Raw genomic sequence first — 15,454 nt, forward strand, 5'->3', positions numbered from 1 at the left:
GGAGTACCCCCAAGATTCTGTCTTAGGTCCCATTCTGTTTTTGTTTTACATAAATGATCTACCACTTAATATTGGATGTCACTCAGTTTTATTTTCAGATGACACACCTTTAATCATTGAAAGTAACATTACAGATCAAATTCCACAAACTGTATAAAATACTTTAGGAAACTTAGATGACTGATTTGAATTAAATGGGTTAAAATTAAACATGGAAAAGACACAATTAATGCAATTTAAAACAAAACAAGCAAAGTAAATGATATTCAGGTCAGTCACACAAACCAGGATTTGCAGGAAGCTCGCTGTGTGAAATTCCTAGGAATGCAACTAGATAAAAATCTATCATGGGGGGTCACACATACAGTACCTTGCAAATAAATTAAATAGCCTAGCATATGCAATGAGAATATTGTACAATGCTACCAGTATGGGCATAAGAAAAGTAGTATATCACAGCTACTTTGAGTCAATAATAAGTATGGCATTGTGTTTTGGGGTAACTCAAATCATATGTGTCGAATACTAAAACTTCAGAAAATCATCAATAAAATCATGCACAATGTAGGGCAAAGGAAAATTTGAGCAGGAGAGAGCAAGTACTTAGGACTGTTAATTTTAAAAGTTTGTTACTTTTGAAGAAAAATTATTAATTGCTTAATTAAGTACTTATTCAGTACTTTATATTATATTACTGGTATTATAAGGAAAATTGTAAACAAGTTTTTTGTGTTCTGACAAGTCTCCTGTACTTTTAAGTCAATGGCTTGAAATTGTTTGTTATGAGACAATAAATGTCTACTTCTGCTATTGTAACTACTTGATTATTGATCTGTTCTTAATGTATTGTCTCATTCTGGTACATTACAACAGGATGATAGTGGCAAATTTTGAAGGGTTATAAAAGTTGTCTTTAGGAACACATTGAGGATAGGAACCTCTGTGCAGTAACAGCATAGAATAATGCTACAGAATGTCAAAGTTACAGGGACTAACACTTGTTGCTAGGCGACCTCTTCAGCAACAGTTACACGCTGATGGATTGCAACTGAAACTACTTGTAAGGAGCCTGACAGCATTCAGGGTGGTAATGGTACTGCACATGTTAATGCCTGTCATAATAACACACACTTGCTGCCAATGTTCTTTAGCATCTCATTGGATGACATTTCCACCAGATGAATGATCCTGTCCACAATTTATTCCTTGATATTCCCTCTACATCACCTTTATGTCTGTTAGTATTGTTTTACATCATTTATGTTCTAAATTACACTGCAATGTGGCACACTCTGACATTGATGGATGCCAAAGAGAATGAGAGTGTAGACAGCATCTGGCTTCTAAAAGGATTTCTACCCCTACATCTACATGGATAATCTGCAAATCACATTTAAATGCCTGGCAGAAGGTTCATCAAACCACCTTCACAATTCTCACTGATTCCAATCTCATACAGCACACGGAAAAAACGAACACCTATATCTTTCCGTGCGGGCTCTGATTTCCCTTATTTTATTATGTTGATTTGGGAGTGATATTAAGGCAATTAAAAGTGTGAGAAATGCAGGTGTCTTGAGGAGGAAGAAGAGATGCCTTGTGGAAAGATGGGTGTTTGGAGACAAAGAGAAGCACAGGAGGTCTTTCTGGTACAGCGAGTAGGGGAAGGGTAACGCTTTCTAGATGTGGTAAGGGTGTTCAGAAAACATGAACAGAAGGACATAAAACACGGTACAACTAATAAGAAAAGGAGGAAAAACAAGAGAGAAGGAAAGAGGCAGGGGAACTGTTGTTGTATGCAAAGACAGTAAGAGTTGAAACAGCAGGAGGTAAGGCCGAGGAAAGAAGAAAATGATGCAGTGAAAGAAGGGGGTTCAGCAAGATGGAATGATAAACTAGATGAGCTAGAAAAAAGAACATGCAGAAAAATAAACAAAACACATGATGATACTTGAAATGATAAAGTTGTGCAAAAGGTTAAAACAACTATGTGCAATTCCATTTTCAGATGTAATTTATCATTTCAGTGTCTGTCTGATGTGGTTGGTGGGGACAAAACCTATTGAAATTTTTATGATTAATCACTTTTCATTGTCTTTCTGTCCTAAACTTAGCATCTAACATCAGCAACCCAAGCCAGCTGATATTTTTTGTGTATACTCTTGTTCTAATCTTAGAATGACATGACAATTGCAGTTAACACAGATAAGGAGGGAGCTATGGGTGAAAACCATAGGCTTCAAATTTTGCATGGATAAATGTATATATACAATGAATATATACCACTTTTAATAGCTTACACAGTGTTTTAATCAGCATGAAGCTCAACTGGCTGACACCAGTTTTAAGAAATCAGTTAGGTTCTGGGTTCCATCGGAGAATATAAGAAACACATTCTGCAGCCACACCTGAAGCATCTCAGTTTACTAGGAGAGTTATGTAAGAGCCATGTTAGGAACGATGATGCCAGTCTTTTTTCCCCCCTCCAGAAACAAATTACTTCTTTTTGAACAGGGCTCCATTTTAAGAATATACACTTTTCCCATATGCCAGCCATTTTTATAACTGCTCAAAAAATTAGGAATTTTCAGTTTCTCTAAAATGCCCCTCTGTCTCAACTATAACATCCTCGTTTGTGCTATTTTAATCTGTGAGACATTTATTCATGTTGGGGAATAAGCAGAAATTGCATGGAGACAGGTCAGCCAAATATGGCACAAGTGGCAACAATTCATCACACAATTCATGCAGTTTTGAAGCGACAACTCCGGATGAATATTCTGGTCCATTGTCATGGTGAAACAGCAGTTCCTAATTTGCCAAGTTAGATTGTGTTGACTTAAATTACTCATCAATATCTCACTGTAGTAGTGTCAACCAATATTCTCCTTCTGCTTTTTCTATAGATTATGTGATTATCAGACACTTTGCACTTAAAACATCACTGCCATAACTTTTCCAACCAATAAGATCTTTTTTGTCCTCTTTGGAAAAGATTCACTGGAAGCAACTCTTTTTTTAATTTTTGCTTCACTTCTGGGTATAATGATGAATTCAAGTCTCATTAGTGTTGTCAACTTGATGCAAAAGTCCTTCAGAACTCTTGCTTCACTTCTGGGTATAATGATGAATTCAAGTCTCATTAGTGTTGTCAACTTGATGCAAAAGCCCTTCAGAACTCTGCAACTCTGCTTGTATTGCTCAGATCACAGTGTGAAAGCTGATTTTTTTTTAATTATATGTTTCCACCTCAGATCGCAAAATTACCAGTCTCGGCTTATTATCAAGTCATCATCAGAAGGTCTATTCAAAAAGAAAGAAAAGGAGAAGTAAAATACTAGCAAATGAAATTACAGGCCAAATTAAGTTCTACAGTCAACTATACGCACTGTAATATGTTACATAATAAATTATCAACTGCAGATGCACACAGGAGCACTCAAATGTAAACATATCTGCACTCTGATTGTTGGAAACGAAGGCTATAGTTGACTATGTAAAATGGTAGTTCTTAAACCAGAAGCACATGATTAAAATATTCACACTCTATATTTTAAAATTACCTCTCTTATATCATTATGCAGTCAATTGTAGCTTTCAGTTCCAGCTATCAGAGCACAGATACGTTTCCTTTGTGAGTGCCTCTCAAACCCTCTACAACTGTTGCATAATGTACTGCAGTGTATGTGGTTCTCTATAGAACTAAATTTGGCATGTAATTTAGTTTGTTAGGATTTTACTACACCTTTTTTTTTTATTTTTCAACCAATTCATCTGATGTTCATTGTGACAGAATCTCCAGCTGCAATGAATTTTTTAAATGATTTCATGAGGTCTTCAGCTGACATTCTCTTTATCTGATGTACAGTTGCACAATTTTGTCCTTAGGCCATTTTCAGGTATCTAAAATGGAAGCATTATGTATTGGATACATTAGTATCAGTTATGAATTTAACACAGGAACAAGTCATATCCCAAAATATGCTAGCAGAGTTATAAATTACTTTAAGGTCAATTCTTTAATGGAATTTTATGCCATGTATGGCTTTGCTTCTATGGCTGCTTGTAATTCATATAAAACAAATTAGAAATAGTTTTTCGTTATTTTAGGAGCAAGTTCCATTTGCACAATTGTTCCAAATCTCTTATATATAAGGTTGATGTTTTTAATTTATTTACATAGGAAGATTATAATTATTTTACAGAAATTCATTAATTAATCTAAGCAAGTCTTTGTTCTCTGTTATTTGACTACAGTTCATTGTTGGTGTAAATATGATTGTATGTAATTTCTTTTAAAAACTTGTAAATATTTGTTCTATTGTTGTGTGAGCACGTCATTTTTTAATAGTTCTTACAAAGGTCCAACCACAAAACTCTAATGAAACAATACTGAAAACCATGAAAATTGAGTAAAATCTTTCGTAATCTGATTTATGGTTGTATGATCTTTCATATTTATCAATAAGAATAGCAATACTTATTCATTCTATGGTGCTACAATGCTTTGCTGCATGACATAAATAGTTGTCTAGGAATTTTCCATTTTTCACATCTTTTTGTTCTTTTAAAACTCTGTCCAATGTATAATGCTTCTGTTTTAGGTTCTTGAAAATGACCCGAGGTCAAAATTGTACGATTGTACATCAGACAAAGAGAATGTCAGCTGAAAGCATCACAAAATCATTTTAAAAAAATCATCTGATGATGGTTTGGTAATAAGTTGAAACCATTAATTATATCACTTGTGTGACCAGAGGTTTAAATACATAATTTAAAAAAAAAAAAAAAAAAAAAAAAAAAAGAAAACAACAACAACAACAATCACTGTATCTCCCTAAGGCAGTATGCAATGCCTATGCTGTCAAAACTGAAAGGCCCACCCAAATTTTTTTCTTCATCAATCACATAGAATATTAGGTACCATTCTTGTTGACATGCACAGGAGCTCTGCTGTTCAGTGCATTTCCATCCATCAGTCAGGAAGAATCATGTTTTGGACTTTATCATTTTTTCAGTAACCACTTCTGTTGGACATCTTCGCTGGCCTCTATCAAATGTAGATTGGAACAATATTTAACTGTTGTCATTGATGGTGGATGTTTACCATCAGTAGTATCCAATTTCATTTTTACCCTGTCACTCATTTCCTCATTCAAAAACGAAAAGCGAATCACTGAACAATACGTTATATCTTCCATCTCAGCAATAATCACATAGCCCAATTTGCTGATATGGCTGCCAAATCCAACCACATCTATTGATTTTGTTCCAATAAGATCGATGTGTTGAGTTCTGTCTGTGAAGAAATCCTGAATGCAGTGACAAATCTTGTCCAGTGCTCGGTAACCTCATATTATTTCACTAAATGACAGTGCAAAACTGTTTCAACTGCCTTCTTACAATCAAGAAACATGGCATCAACCTGGAAGCCAATGTGTACTGTTCTCTGGTATCTTGATAAAACGGAGTCAGCTGAGTTATGCAACGTCTCTGTTTTCATAATCCATGTTTGTTGTTATAGAAGAGATCATTGTGCTCCAAAATCATCAAAATATGTAAACATACAACATGTTCCACAATTACACAACAGATTGCTGTCAGTGTATAGGCCTATAATTATGTGCATCTGTCCTACAATCCATCTTGAAAGCAAGGGTGACCTGGTTTCCCCCCCCCCCCCCCCTCCCGCCCCCCAACCGCTAAGCACATTTCATTGACCCAGTGATCTCTTGCTAGAAAGGGAGCAAGTTCTTTCACATAATCTCTATAGAATCTACTAATCGATGTCATTTTTATTTTATAGTCATCTAATACGTGGTGGAATACAATGGTAAAACCAACATCTGCTCTTCAGCCATAGATACCAACTGAACTAACCTCATAAGCACATTACATCATTCTAAAATGTGGTCAGATCTTGCACTGTCATTATTTTACGGAACCTTTCATTAGCTGTTACTTAACTGTGGTTGTACTGTCATGATTTTTCAAGAGCATAGCACTTAAAAACCAAACCTTACAATTCTCTCATTCTCAGGACATTAGTCTGGTGACAAGAGCTGTCAGAATTTCTACAGAGGTTCAGCCAATCACTGAACTTGTACGTTTTATTTTTAAGCAAATTCCATTCTTTATGCATAGTTAGATTATGAAAGAAATTTTAAAACCTACTTATTCTGATGAATATAAACAAGGCGACCTTGCTGGCTGTCAATTATTTTACCCTGTTACTAACTTTATCATTTAATAGTGACAATATTATGAAAAGGGCAGATCACTACTCACCATGTAGAGGAGGTGTCGAGCCAAGTCAAGCTATAGATATAGACTGCAACACATTTAAGATTCCAGCTGTGACGAAGCAAGCTGGGATCTTTTTTTTCCTCTCTTGTTTGCCATCTGCCTCCTTAAATTCGTTTTTTCACGTTTAACTAATTACCATTCACTTACGTGAGTATAATCTGCATTTTCATAAAAGAGAAAGGTTGGCCTTCAGTTTTAAAGAATATAACACCAGATCTAGTTTCGTGCTTAGTTTTGTGTATGTCATCAATTTTCTAATTTATTTTGACTATTCCTAGTTAATAACTTTTGTTATAGTGTGAAATCAGTAATTGTTTTGTAACTTAAATTCTATTGTTGACTTATAAACAACAAACATAAATTCTGTACTAATTTTAAACATTTGGAAGACAAAACACTGGCATTCTTCAAGCATTTATTTGGCTCTATTCAAAATACATGTTAGCAAAGCCATCTCCTAATTAATTCCAATGCAATAACCAGTTTCATCAAAATTATTGTTTGTATAACTATATCTGTTAATTTAATCATTTAAACAAATAATTCAGCTTAACCCTCATGGTAGAAGAAACTGTTAACAAAGAACCAATTTTTCAATGTATTCACTTAATTTAATGAGTTAAGTTTTAATTGTAATTTCTGTAAATTAAACATCAAACAATGTATAGTTCCAGTATCCATTATTGTGATAATATATAAAGGCCTGATTTTTGGTCCTGAGACAGGCAGTCCATTGCCAATTTTCAGGTGAGAAACCCATGCTGGTTAGGTCAACAACAATGCATCAACTTAACTGCAAAATAAGTGTAACTCAATTACACTGTGTGTTAAAACAATGTCAGTGTCTGTTCAAAATGTACTGTATTATTCTGCAAAAACTGTGAATTGTGTAGTTAAGTTTTTACTGCTCATAGATATTCAAGAGTAAACCATTGTAACAGTATGCTGATGTTTGCCAGTGACCTATTAATGAGGCTTATCAAAATTTGCCAATAGTTAACTGGCCACATAACTGTGTAATATTGGAGGGGGGGGGGGGGGGGGTGAACACTGAAAGTAAAGAACTGTGAAATGCAACTGTGCAACTGTTGGCTACATCATTTACAGTTATCAGTGTTGAAATTCTCACCCCCCCCCCCCCCCCCCCCCCCCATTTTTCAGCCAGTATCACAATGCAGTATGTCGACACTGAGGACCATCAATGACGATATAAAGCAGGCAAATGTCACATGGCCAGAAGGCTTCCTTCTAAAGCAGAACACAACACACAAGCACAACTCACACATACAAGAACATCATCTCTGCCCTCAGCAGCCAGAGTGCCTGTTTAACAAGGTGCAGGTTACCCAATTACAAGTAAATAAAAAAAATCATTGTTAGTATGATGCAGTACTCCTTTTTTTCCAGAATATGCAGAACTTCCCTCATTATTCCTCAGTACATGTATATTAAAACAGTCAACAAGTTTTGTGAGTGACCTCTTTCATCTTTAAAGCATTTGTGCAATTTAATGTACAGAAATAAAGCTACACAAACAGAGCGTAAAATGGCTTTTCCCTTTTCTTCCTCCCTGTGATCTTCAATTGACAACTTGTGGGAGGGAGGAGGGGTGGCTCCAGAAAATATGCTGTCTGCTGTAAAATGTGTTTGATAAACCCTCTGCCAGGCACATAAATATGATTTGCAGAGTATCCATGTACATGTAGATGTAGATGTTAAATCAGCTGACAGCTGGTATGTTTGTGTGTAAGGCTTTCTTTCACATCATATCATTTTGCAAAAATGGCTTGCCATTAACAAATGAGCATTTGCTGGGTCTAGGTGCAGAGGAGGGCGCAGCCGCAGAAGAAGGCACGGCTGCAGAAGAGGGTGCAGCGGCTGCACCAGAGGAAGGTGGAGTGCCGGCCACAGAGGTGCCTGCAGGAGTGGAGCAGGAGGCAGCCCCAGCCCCTGCCCCTGCCGCAGACGCAGCTCCAGCAGCAGAGCCGAGCTCTGAGGCAGGGGATGGTCCAGAGGTGGCAGCTGCCACTCCACAAGAGGAGGACCAAAAGGCTGAAGGGGAGGCACCACCGGGCTAGCTTCTCTGTTTGTCTCTGCTGGCTATTGTTACATGTGACCTGTCAGTATAGTAGAAAATAAACTGTTTGACAGTATGGGTTCAGAGTTCATGATGGCAACACTGTGTATTTATATTTTTTCTGTGTACAAGTCTACATCTACATCTGCATCTACATTTATACTCCGCAAGCCACCCAACGGTGTCTGGCAGAGGGCACTTCATGTGCCACTGTCATTACCTCCCTTTTCTGTTCCAGTTTGCGGGAAGAATGACTGCTGGAAAGCCTCCGTGCGTGCTCGAATCTCTTTAATTTTACATTCATGATCACCTCGGGAGGTATAAGTCGGGGGAAGCAATATATTCAATACCTCATCCAGAAACGCAACCTCTTGAAACCTGGACAGCAAGCTACACCGCGATGCAGAGCGCCTCTCTTGCAGAGTCTGCCACTTGAATTTGCTAAACATCTCCGTAACGCTATCACGCTTACCAAATAACTCTGTGACGAAACGCGCTGCTCTTCTTTGGGTCTTCTCTATCTCCTCTGTCACCCCGTCCTGATACGCATTCCACACTGATGAGCAATACTCAAGTATAGGTCGAACGAGTGTTTTGTAAGCCACCTCCTTTGTTGATGGAATACATTTTCTAAGGACTCTCCCAATGAATCTCAACCTGGCACCCGCTGTACCAACAATTAATTTTATATGATCATTCCACTTCAAATCATTCCGTACGCATACTCCCAGATATTTTACAGAAGTAACTGCTTCCAGTGTTTGTTCTGCTGTCATATAATCATACAATAATTGATCCTTCTTTCTATGTATTTGCAATACATTACATTTGTCTATGTTAAGGATCAGTTGCCACTCCTTGCACCAAGTGCCTATTCGCTGCAGATCTTCCTGAATTTCTCTGCAATTTTCTAATGCTGCAAATTCTCTGTATACTACAGCATCATCCGCAAAAAGCCGCATGGAACTTCCGACACTATCTACTAGGTCATTTATATATATTGTGAAAAGCAATGGTCCCATAACACTCCCCAGTGGCACGCCATAGGTTACTTTAACATCTGTAGATGTGTCTCCATTGAGAACAACATGCTGTGTTCTGTTTGCTAGAAGCTCTTCAGTCTAGCCACACAGCTGGTATGATATTCCGTAGGCTCTTACTTTGTTTATCAGGCGACAGTGCGGAACTGTATCGAACACATTCCGGAAGTCGAGGAAAATGGCATCTACCTGGGAGCCTGTATATAATATTTTCTGGGTCTCATGAACAAATAAAGTGAGTTGGGTCTCACACGATCGCTGTTTCCGGAATCCATGTTGATTCCTACAGAGTAGATTCTGGGTTTCCAGAAATTACATGATACACGAGCAAAAAACATGTTCTAAAATTCTACAACAGATCAATGTCAGAGACTGTTTTCTGCATCTGCTCGAAAACCCTTCTTGAAAACTGGGACTACCTGTGCTCTTTTCCAATCATTTGGAACCTTCCGTTCCTCTAGAGACTTGCGGCACATGGCTGTTAGAAGGGGGGGGGGGGGGGGCAAGTTCTTTCGCGTACTCTGTGTGGAATTGAATTGGTATCCCATCAGGTCCAGTGGACTTTCCTCTGTTGAGTGATTTCAGTTGCTTTTCTATTCCTTGGACACTTATTTCAATGTCAGCCATTTTTTCGTTCATGTGAGGATTTAGAGGAGGAAATGCAGTGCGGTCTTCCTCTGTGAAACAGCTTTGGAAGAAGGTGTTTAGTATTTCAGCTTTACACATGTCATCCTCTGCCATCACCATCCCAGAGCGTCTGGATATGTTGTTTTGATCCACTCACTGATTTAACGTAAGACCAGAACTTCCTAGGATTTTCTGTCAAGTCGGTACATAGAATTTTACTTTCGAATTCACTGAATGGTTCACGCATAGCCCTCCTTATGCTAACTTTGACATCATTAGCTTCTGTTTGTCTGAGAGGTTTGGCTGCATTTAAATTTGCAGTGAAGCTCTCTTTGCTTTCGCAGTAGTTTCCCAACTTTGTTGTTGAACCACAGTAGGTTTTTCCCGTCCCTCACAGTTTTACTCAGCACATACCTGTCTAAAACACATTTTACGATTGCCTTGAACTTTTTCCATAAAGTCATGTCATGCCTCAGTAAGGAAACAAGCTTTCAAACATGTTTATCCTTTTCATCATAAGGACTGAGATTATCTGAGGGCAGGATTTAGTTAGAGAAGCAAGGCTTCCATTATTTACATAATAATGATAAATTGTTACACAACATAGGCAATTGCAGGTCCAGCTGTAGAGGAAACTGACTCTCTCACCCAACTAGTGATAGCCAGATTCCAGTTAAAAGTAGGGCATGTCATTTCCTTGCAATGCAAACACAGAGAATAATCGTGGAAAATGCCATTGCAGGCAGCTGTGATGTCTTACTGTGAATGTAATTAAATTTATTTAGGATGCGAATGAGTAGCAGCTCTGAAAGAAAAAATAGTGGAATGTGCCAACAATATTATAAGTTAAATTAAGTTGATGATCTGCAAATTGTGGACTGAGAGACACTGTGTAGAGCACAGGGGATTTGAATGTCTACAACACAGAAGAAGAAGCAAAGTGCACACGAATAAATGCCTCTTGGTGATATGGAAAAATGCATTACCAGCCAACAAGTTCTTCAATAACAAGAATAACTTTGAAAGTAGACTGGGGGAGAGCAGTGAGAATTTGGATCGAGAAGTGGGGCATGCCAGGGTAATCCGTGCAGTTGTGTGAGTCACTTTGCATGGTGGCTTAGTGGCTAAAACACCTGCCTAGTAAGCAGGAGACCCAGATTTGATTCTCGGCCTTAGTACAAATTTCAATTTGCTGCTTCACTCATTATACATGAAAGGATATTGCAGAGACATGGCTTAGCCACAGGCTGGGGAATGTTTCCGGAATGAAATTTGCACTTTTCAGTGGAGTGTGCACTGGTATGAAACTTCCTGGTGGATTAAAACTTTGTGCAAGACGGTGACTCAAACTCAGGCCAGAGTTTGTGTCTCAGTCCAGCACACAGTTTTAATCTGTGAGGATGTTTACAATAGCTTTCAAGCTCTTGATCTTTCTTTTTTTTTCTTTTAGTAAATGTACATGTAGGCACCCAAACAGACACCCCTCCAGCTTCAGCAAGATTCACTGAAGCGATGGCTCTGTTGGTGGGTTTCTGTGTTGTTGTATGTGTGAATATGTGTACATTTACTAAAGAAAGATCAAGAGCTCTAAAGCTAGTGTAAATACTGTTTTCCATCGCATTTTCTGTGTGCCATACATCAGTCAGCTATAAGTGAGTAGTTGCCTTTTCTTTATCTTGTATATTATTCCATCCAAGAACTTCCACTGTTGTGCTAAAATATATCAACCATACAATAATCATCAGGCACTCTATGATTTGGAAACCATTTGTGCTTGCTTGATATTTGGAATAGCATTGTGCATTGTTCGCTGCAACAGGCAGGAGATGTTCTTGTTGGTGCCACACATTTTAGCGATTTTCACCATGTAAACTCATGCTACAGTATTCTTCTTCAGCATGCCAGTGAATAATTGTGCACAGAATCAGCTAAGTGAAAGATCTGTGCCATGCATTTGTTTATTTATATATAAAAGCTGGTTTTGGGGTTTTGCTTTGTTTGAGACTGCCGGAATTTTCTTTTGTGTGAGACTGTGTTTACAGGAACCATGTGCTGATTTGAAATTTGAGATTCTTTTATTTTACTGACCGCATTGCTTCTGCCTAATCTTTCATTGATCATATCAAGACCCATTTGTATTGTGATATATTGTGAAATTTTGAACATTTGCAAGTGCAGCAATAAACTGTTACTGTTATCATCAATTGTAGGGTTGAATGTAATTGTTCCCTTTTAAGATTTTTGAGAACAGTAGGCCTATCCTTATTCAGAACAATCATTCTCTAATTTCGTTATACAATAATGTGAATTTTCGGATACTTATAAAAATATATTTTCTTAAGTTACCAGTATGAGTGTTTTGGATATGTAATTTATATCATAGCAGATCAGCGATTGTAGTTCATAGCTCTGCTAAGAATATATAGAAGTATCATTGCACATCAATGCAATAAATGTGAGTTTTTGAGAATTTTCGAAACACGAATTATATAGTGTTGAATGTAATAAAACATTTTTAAGTGCAGAGGATGATAAAATATTTACATTAAAAACTGGGAAAGGATACTTTGCCATGGGGACATTGTAAAATAAAAGAATTAAATCTAAACAAAAAATGTAAAAAAAATGATAATTGAGAATTATTATAAATTTTCTCATTTTTGTTATATTCTAGAACACATTTTTTACACTTATTAGAATATTTATCCTTAGATGTCCAATACTTATAAAAATAATTTAAATCTTTAATTTCTTGACAATTTGTACTATTTTAAATTTGTGTTTTCATCATCATTTTTTGTATGTTCATCTTTTTCATTGACAATACTGCATTCAAATCTTCATTACTTGGAATTCATTTTATATGTTCTCAATAATAAAATTTAGAAGTATTTTTTCCGTATACACAAAGAATATGATTTTTATTACATACATTTTGATGACAGAAGTTTAAACCAGGTCTGCACATTGTTCTATAGCCATCTTTTGTAAATTTCTGTGAAGTTAAATAATCAATTCATTTCTCAAATTTTAACTTCCATTTATATATAAAAAATTATTACAAAAAATAAAAAATGGGAAAATAAAAATTTATTAGACTTAAAAATGGAAAATACAAAAAATATGTTACTTTTTTTTTTTAGTTTAAATTTTTTTTAGATTGATTCGCTGTGTGAATTCCAGGTTCTGAACTCATTATTTTTATATTTTTCATTCCTTTATATTTTAATTTAATATTTTTTCTCCAAAATAATTAAAATCATATCTATTAATTAATTTATTATATTTGTTTGGTAAAAAATTTTAAACTCATTATTGAGTTCCAAACAAATTTTTCCATCATATCTAGTATTAAAATATTCACAGCTAGTAATATTATACAGCAAACTTAATTCAAACACATTAATTTTTTGAACAAATTAGTATTAATAGCATTGTTGAGTTTCTTAATAAATGATTTGATTTCAATAGTAAAAAACTTGTTTTATCCCTTTAATCTCAAATCTTAAAACTTTTTCCATGTGCAAGACGTTTTAATTTTTTTATAATTGATTAAAACTATTTAATTCTTTACAGTTTCTTTTCTAATAATGAGATTCAATTAAAGAATTTATTGAATAAAAAGTGGTACTTGATACTGTGGTATTGATAGCAAGGATGCCACGGCATAGCTGCCAGTTAAGTTGGCACCATGCCAGACAACGATGACAGCGCCCTCTAGCAGGTGCTGCCCATTTGATCAAGAGCAGACAGCCAGGACACTTAGCTTCAGCTTGAGACTGTACTCATTTGTACAAGTTATGTATTACTCTTGTTGCTAAAGTAAAGGTGATTTTAATTCACTCTGCAGTACCAAGAGATTTTCACCTTTTCCTGCTCCTACCCACGTGCCGCCTTCCAGGCAGAATACAAAAGATACATATTTGTGGTGGCTGATAGATTTACTTATTTTGTTTGGTTACTTTTGAGTTAAATTATGACATCTGGGATTACCGTTGAGCACCTGGCCAAAATACTTTCAGTGTTCGGGGCACATAAGGGTACTTTTTATCATCCATCCTTGCTGTTGGCACCTCAAATCCTGCTGCTGACACATCACATCTCGCTGTCGGCTGGTAGCGTTGTTGGATTTATGCTACATAAGGGTATGTTTATGCCACATCCTTGCTGTTGGCACCACACAGCTCACGGCTGACACATCACACCTCACTGTTAGCTGATAGTGTTGTTGCATTTACACTGCAGCCTGGGTGCTCACTGCCTCCAAGTAGTAATTACTTTGCAGCTGTTCAAATATTGAGCACAGTCCTGCTGCAGTGACCCTGAAGCGGCCAATCATGACTCAGATTTCAGGCATACAGCAATGGTCACCGCATGGAACACAAACCAGATCAATATCATCACCTTGTGAGGATCGTAGCAAGCAGGGGATGAGCAGCAATGGTGCAGTTTACACAGACTGGTAAGATGCTTTGGGTGCGATTCATCACTGCTGGACCATGCCAGTGAGCAACATTTTAGTGAGCAGTAATGCGCAAGCCCTTTTGTCCTGGGAATTCAGGAGGTTTTGTTTTAATAGTGTGATTTCTCACATGGTGACCACCCACTATTACAGCCCCTGAGTGCCCCCCAGCACTTCATACCATGAGCTGCCACCTGCAGTTCCACATTATCCTTTCTCAGGGTAGTAGAAAGTTCCATACTGAATGACTCGATTGACTGCACCAAAAATCTGTCCTATTAGCAGAAGCCACCGGCTTTGATTTATTATCAGGGAATGTGTTAGCTGCAAAGGGTTGTGATCTCTGTTCATGAATACTGTGTCTTACGTCACCAAAACGGATATTTTCTATACTTTTCACTCAATGAAAGACTAAGGTGTGTTAGTGAAGAGTGTATATTATCAATCTTCTGGATGCATACCTTCTAGAATGTTGTTTACTGACTACAGTTCAGTAACCCTAAGGCAGGGAGCTGGATAGGCTACTCTAACATCCTCAATGTACCAGACAAATGTCTCGCTACTATTCTGCACAATATAAAAACGTTGGCTGGCAACCTTATTCTAAATTCTACCTGACAAATTTTCCTGTAGCAAGTTTCTACAGAAGTTGGCAGATGACTTGCCCTTACCAGAGATGAGTAGTTCTTATTCACCACAGAGGCCAAGTTTAACACAAACAATTAAAAACCATCAAGTTCATGGAAATGCCACAATAAAGTTAGCAAAAATTTAAATTACAGTATCTATGAGAGTACAGAGACTTCCCATTTTTCTTTTATTTAAGTCCAAACAGACTCATTGCACTCTGTAACATTAGAAAATCTTGCCAGAGGCACTTACTGGGTCTAATAATAGTCTTGGCTACTTGGAAATCGATATTACAAAGACCACAATGTGGAT

General features: G+C 36.9%; 1 protein-coding gene across 1 annotated transcript in view; it reads left to right on the forward strand.

The window, feature by feature from the left end:
* LOC124789105 (tropomyosin-1, isoforms 33/34-like) overlaps positions 1-8,384 on the forward strand; it is a 65,096-nt gene extending 56,712 nt beyond the window's left edge. Inside the window, exon 4 of the mRNA XM_047256393.1 lies at positions 8,128-8,384. Within this exon, the coding sequence (XP_047112349.1) occupies positions 8,128-8,384 (257 nt within the window). The remainder of the gene's footprint in view (positions 1-8,127) is intronic.
* The last annotated feature ends 7,070 nt before the right edge of the window (positions 8,385-15,454 follow it).

The sequence above is a fragment of the Schistocerca piceifrons genome, chromosome 3 (assembly GCF_021461385.2).
Source record: "Schistocerca piceifrons isolate TAMUIC-IGC-003096 chromosome 3, iqSchPice1.1, whole genome shotgun sequence".
Taxonomy (NCBI): domain Eukaryota; kingdom Metazoa; phylum Arthropoda; class Insecta; order Orthoptera; family Acrididae; genus Schistocerca; species Schistocerca piceifrons.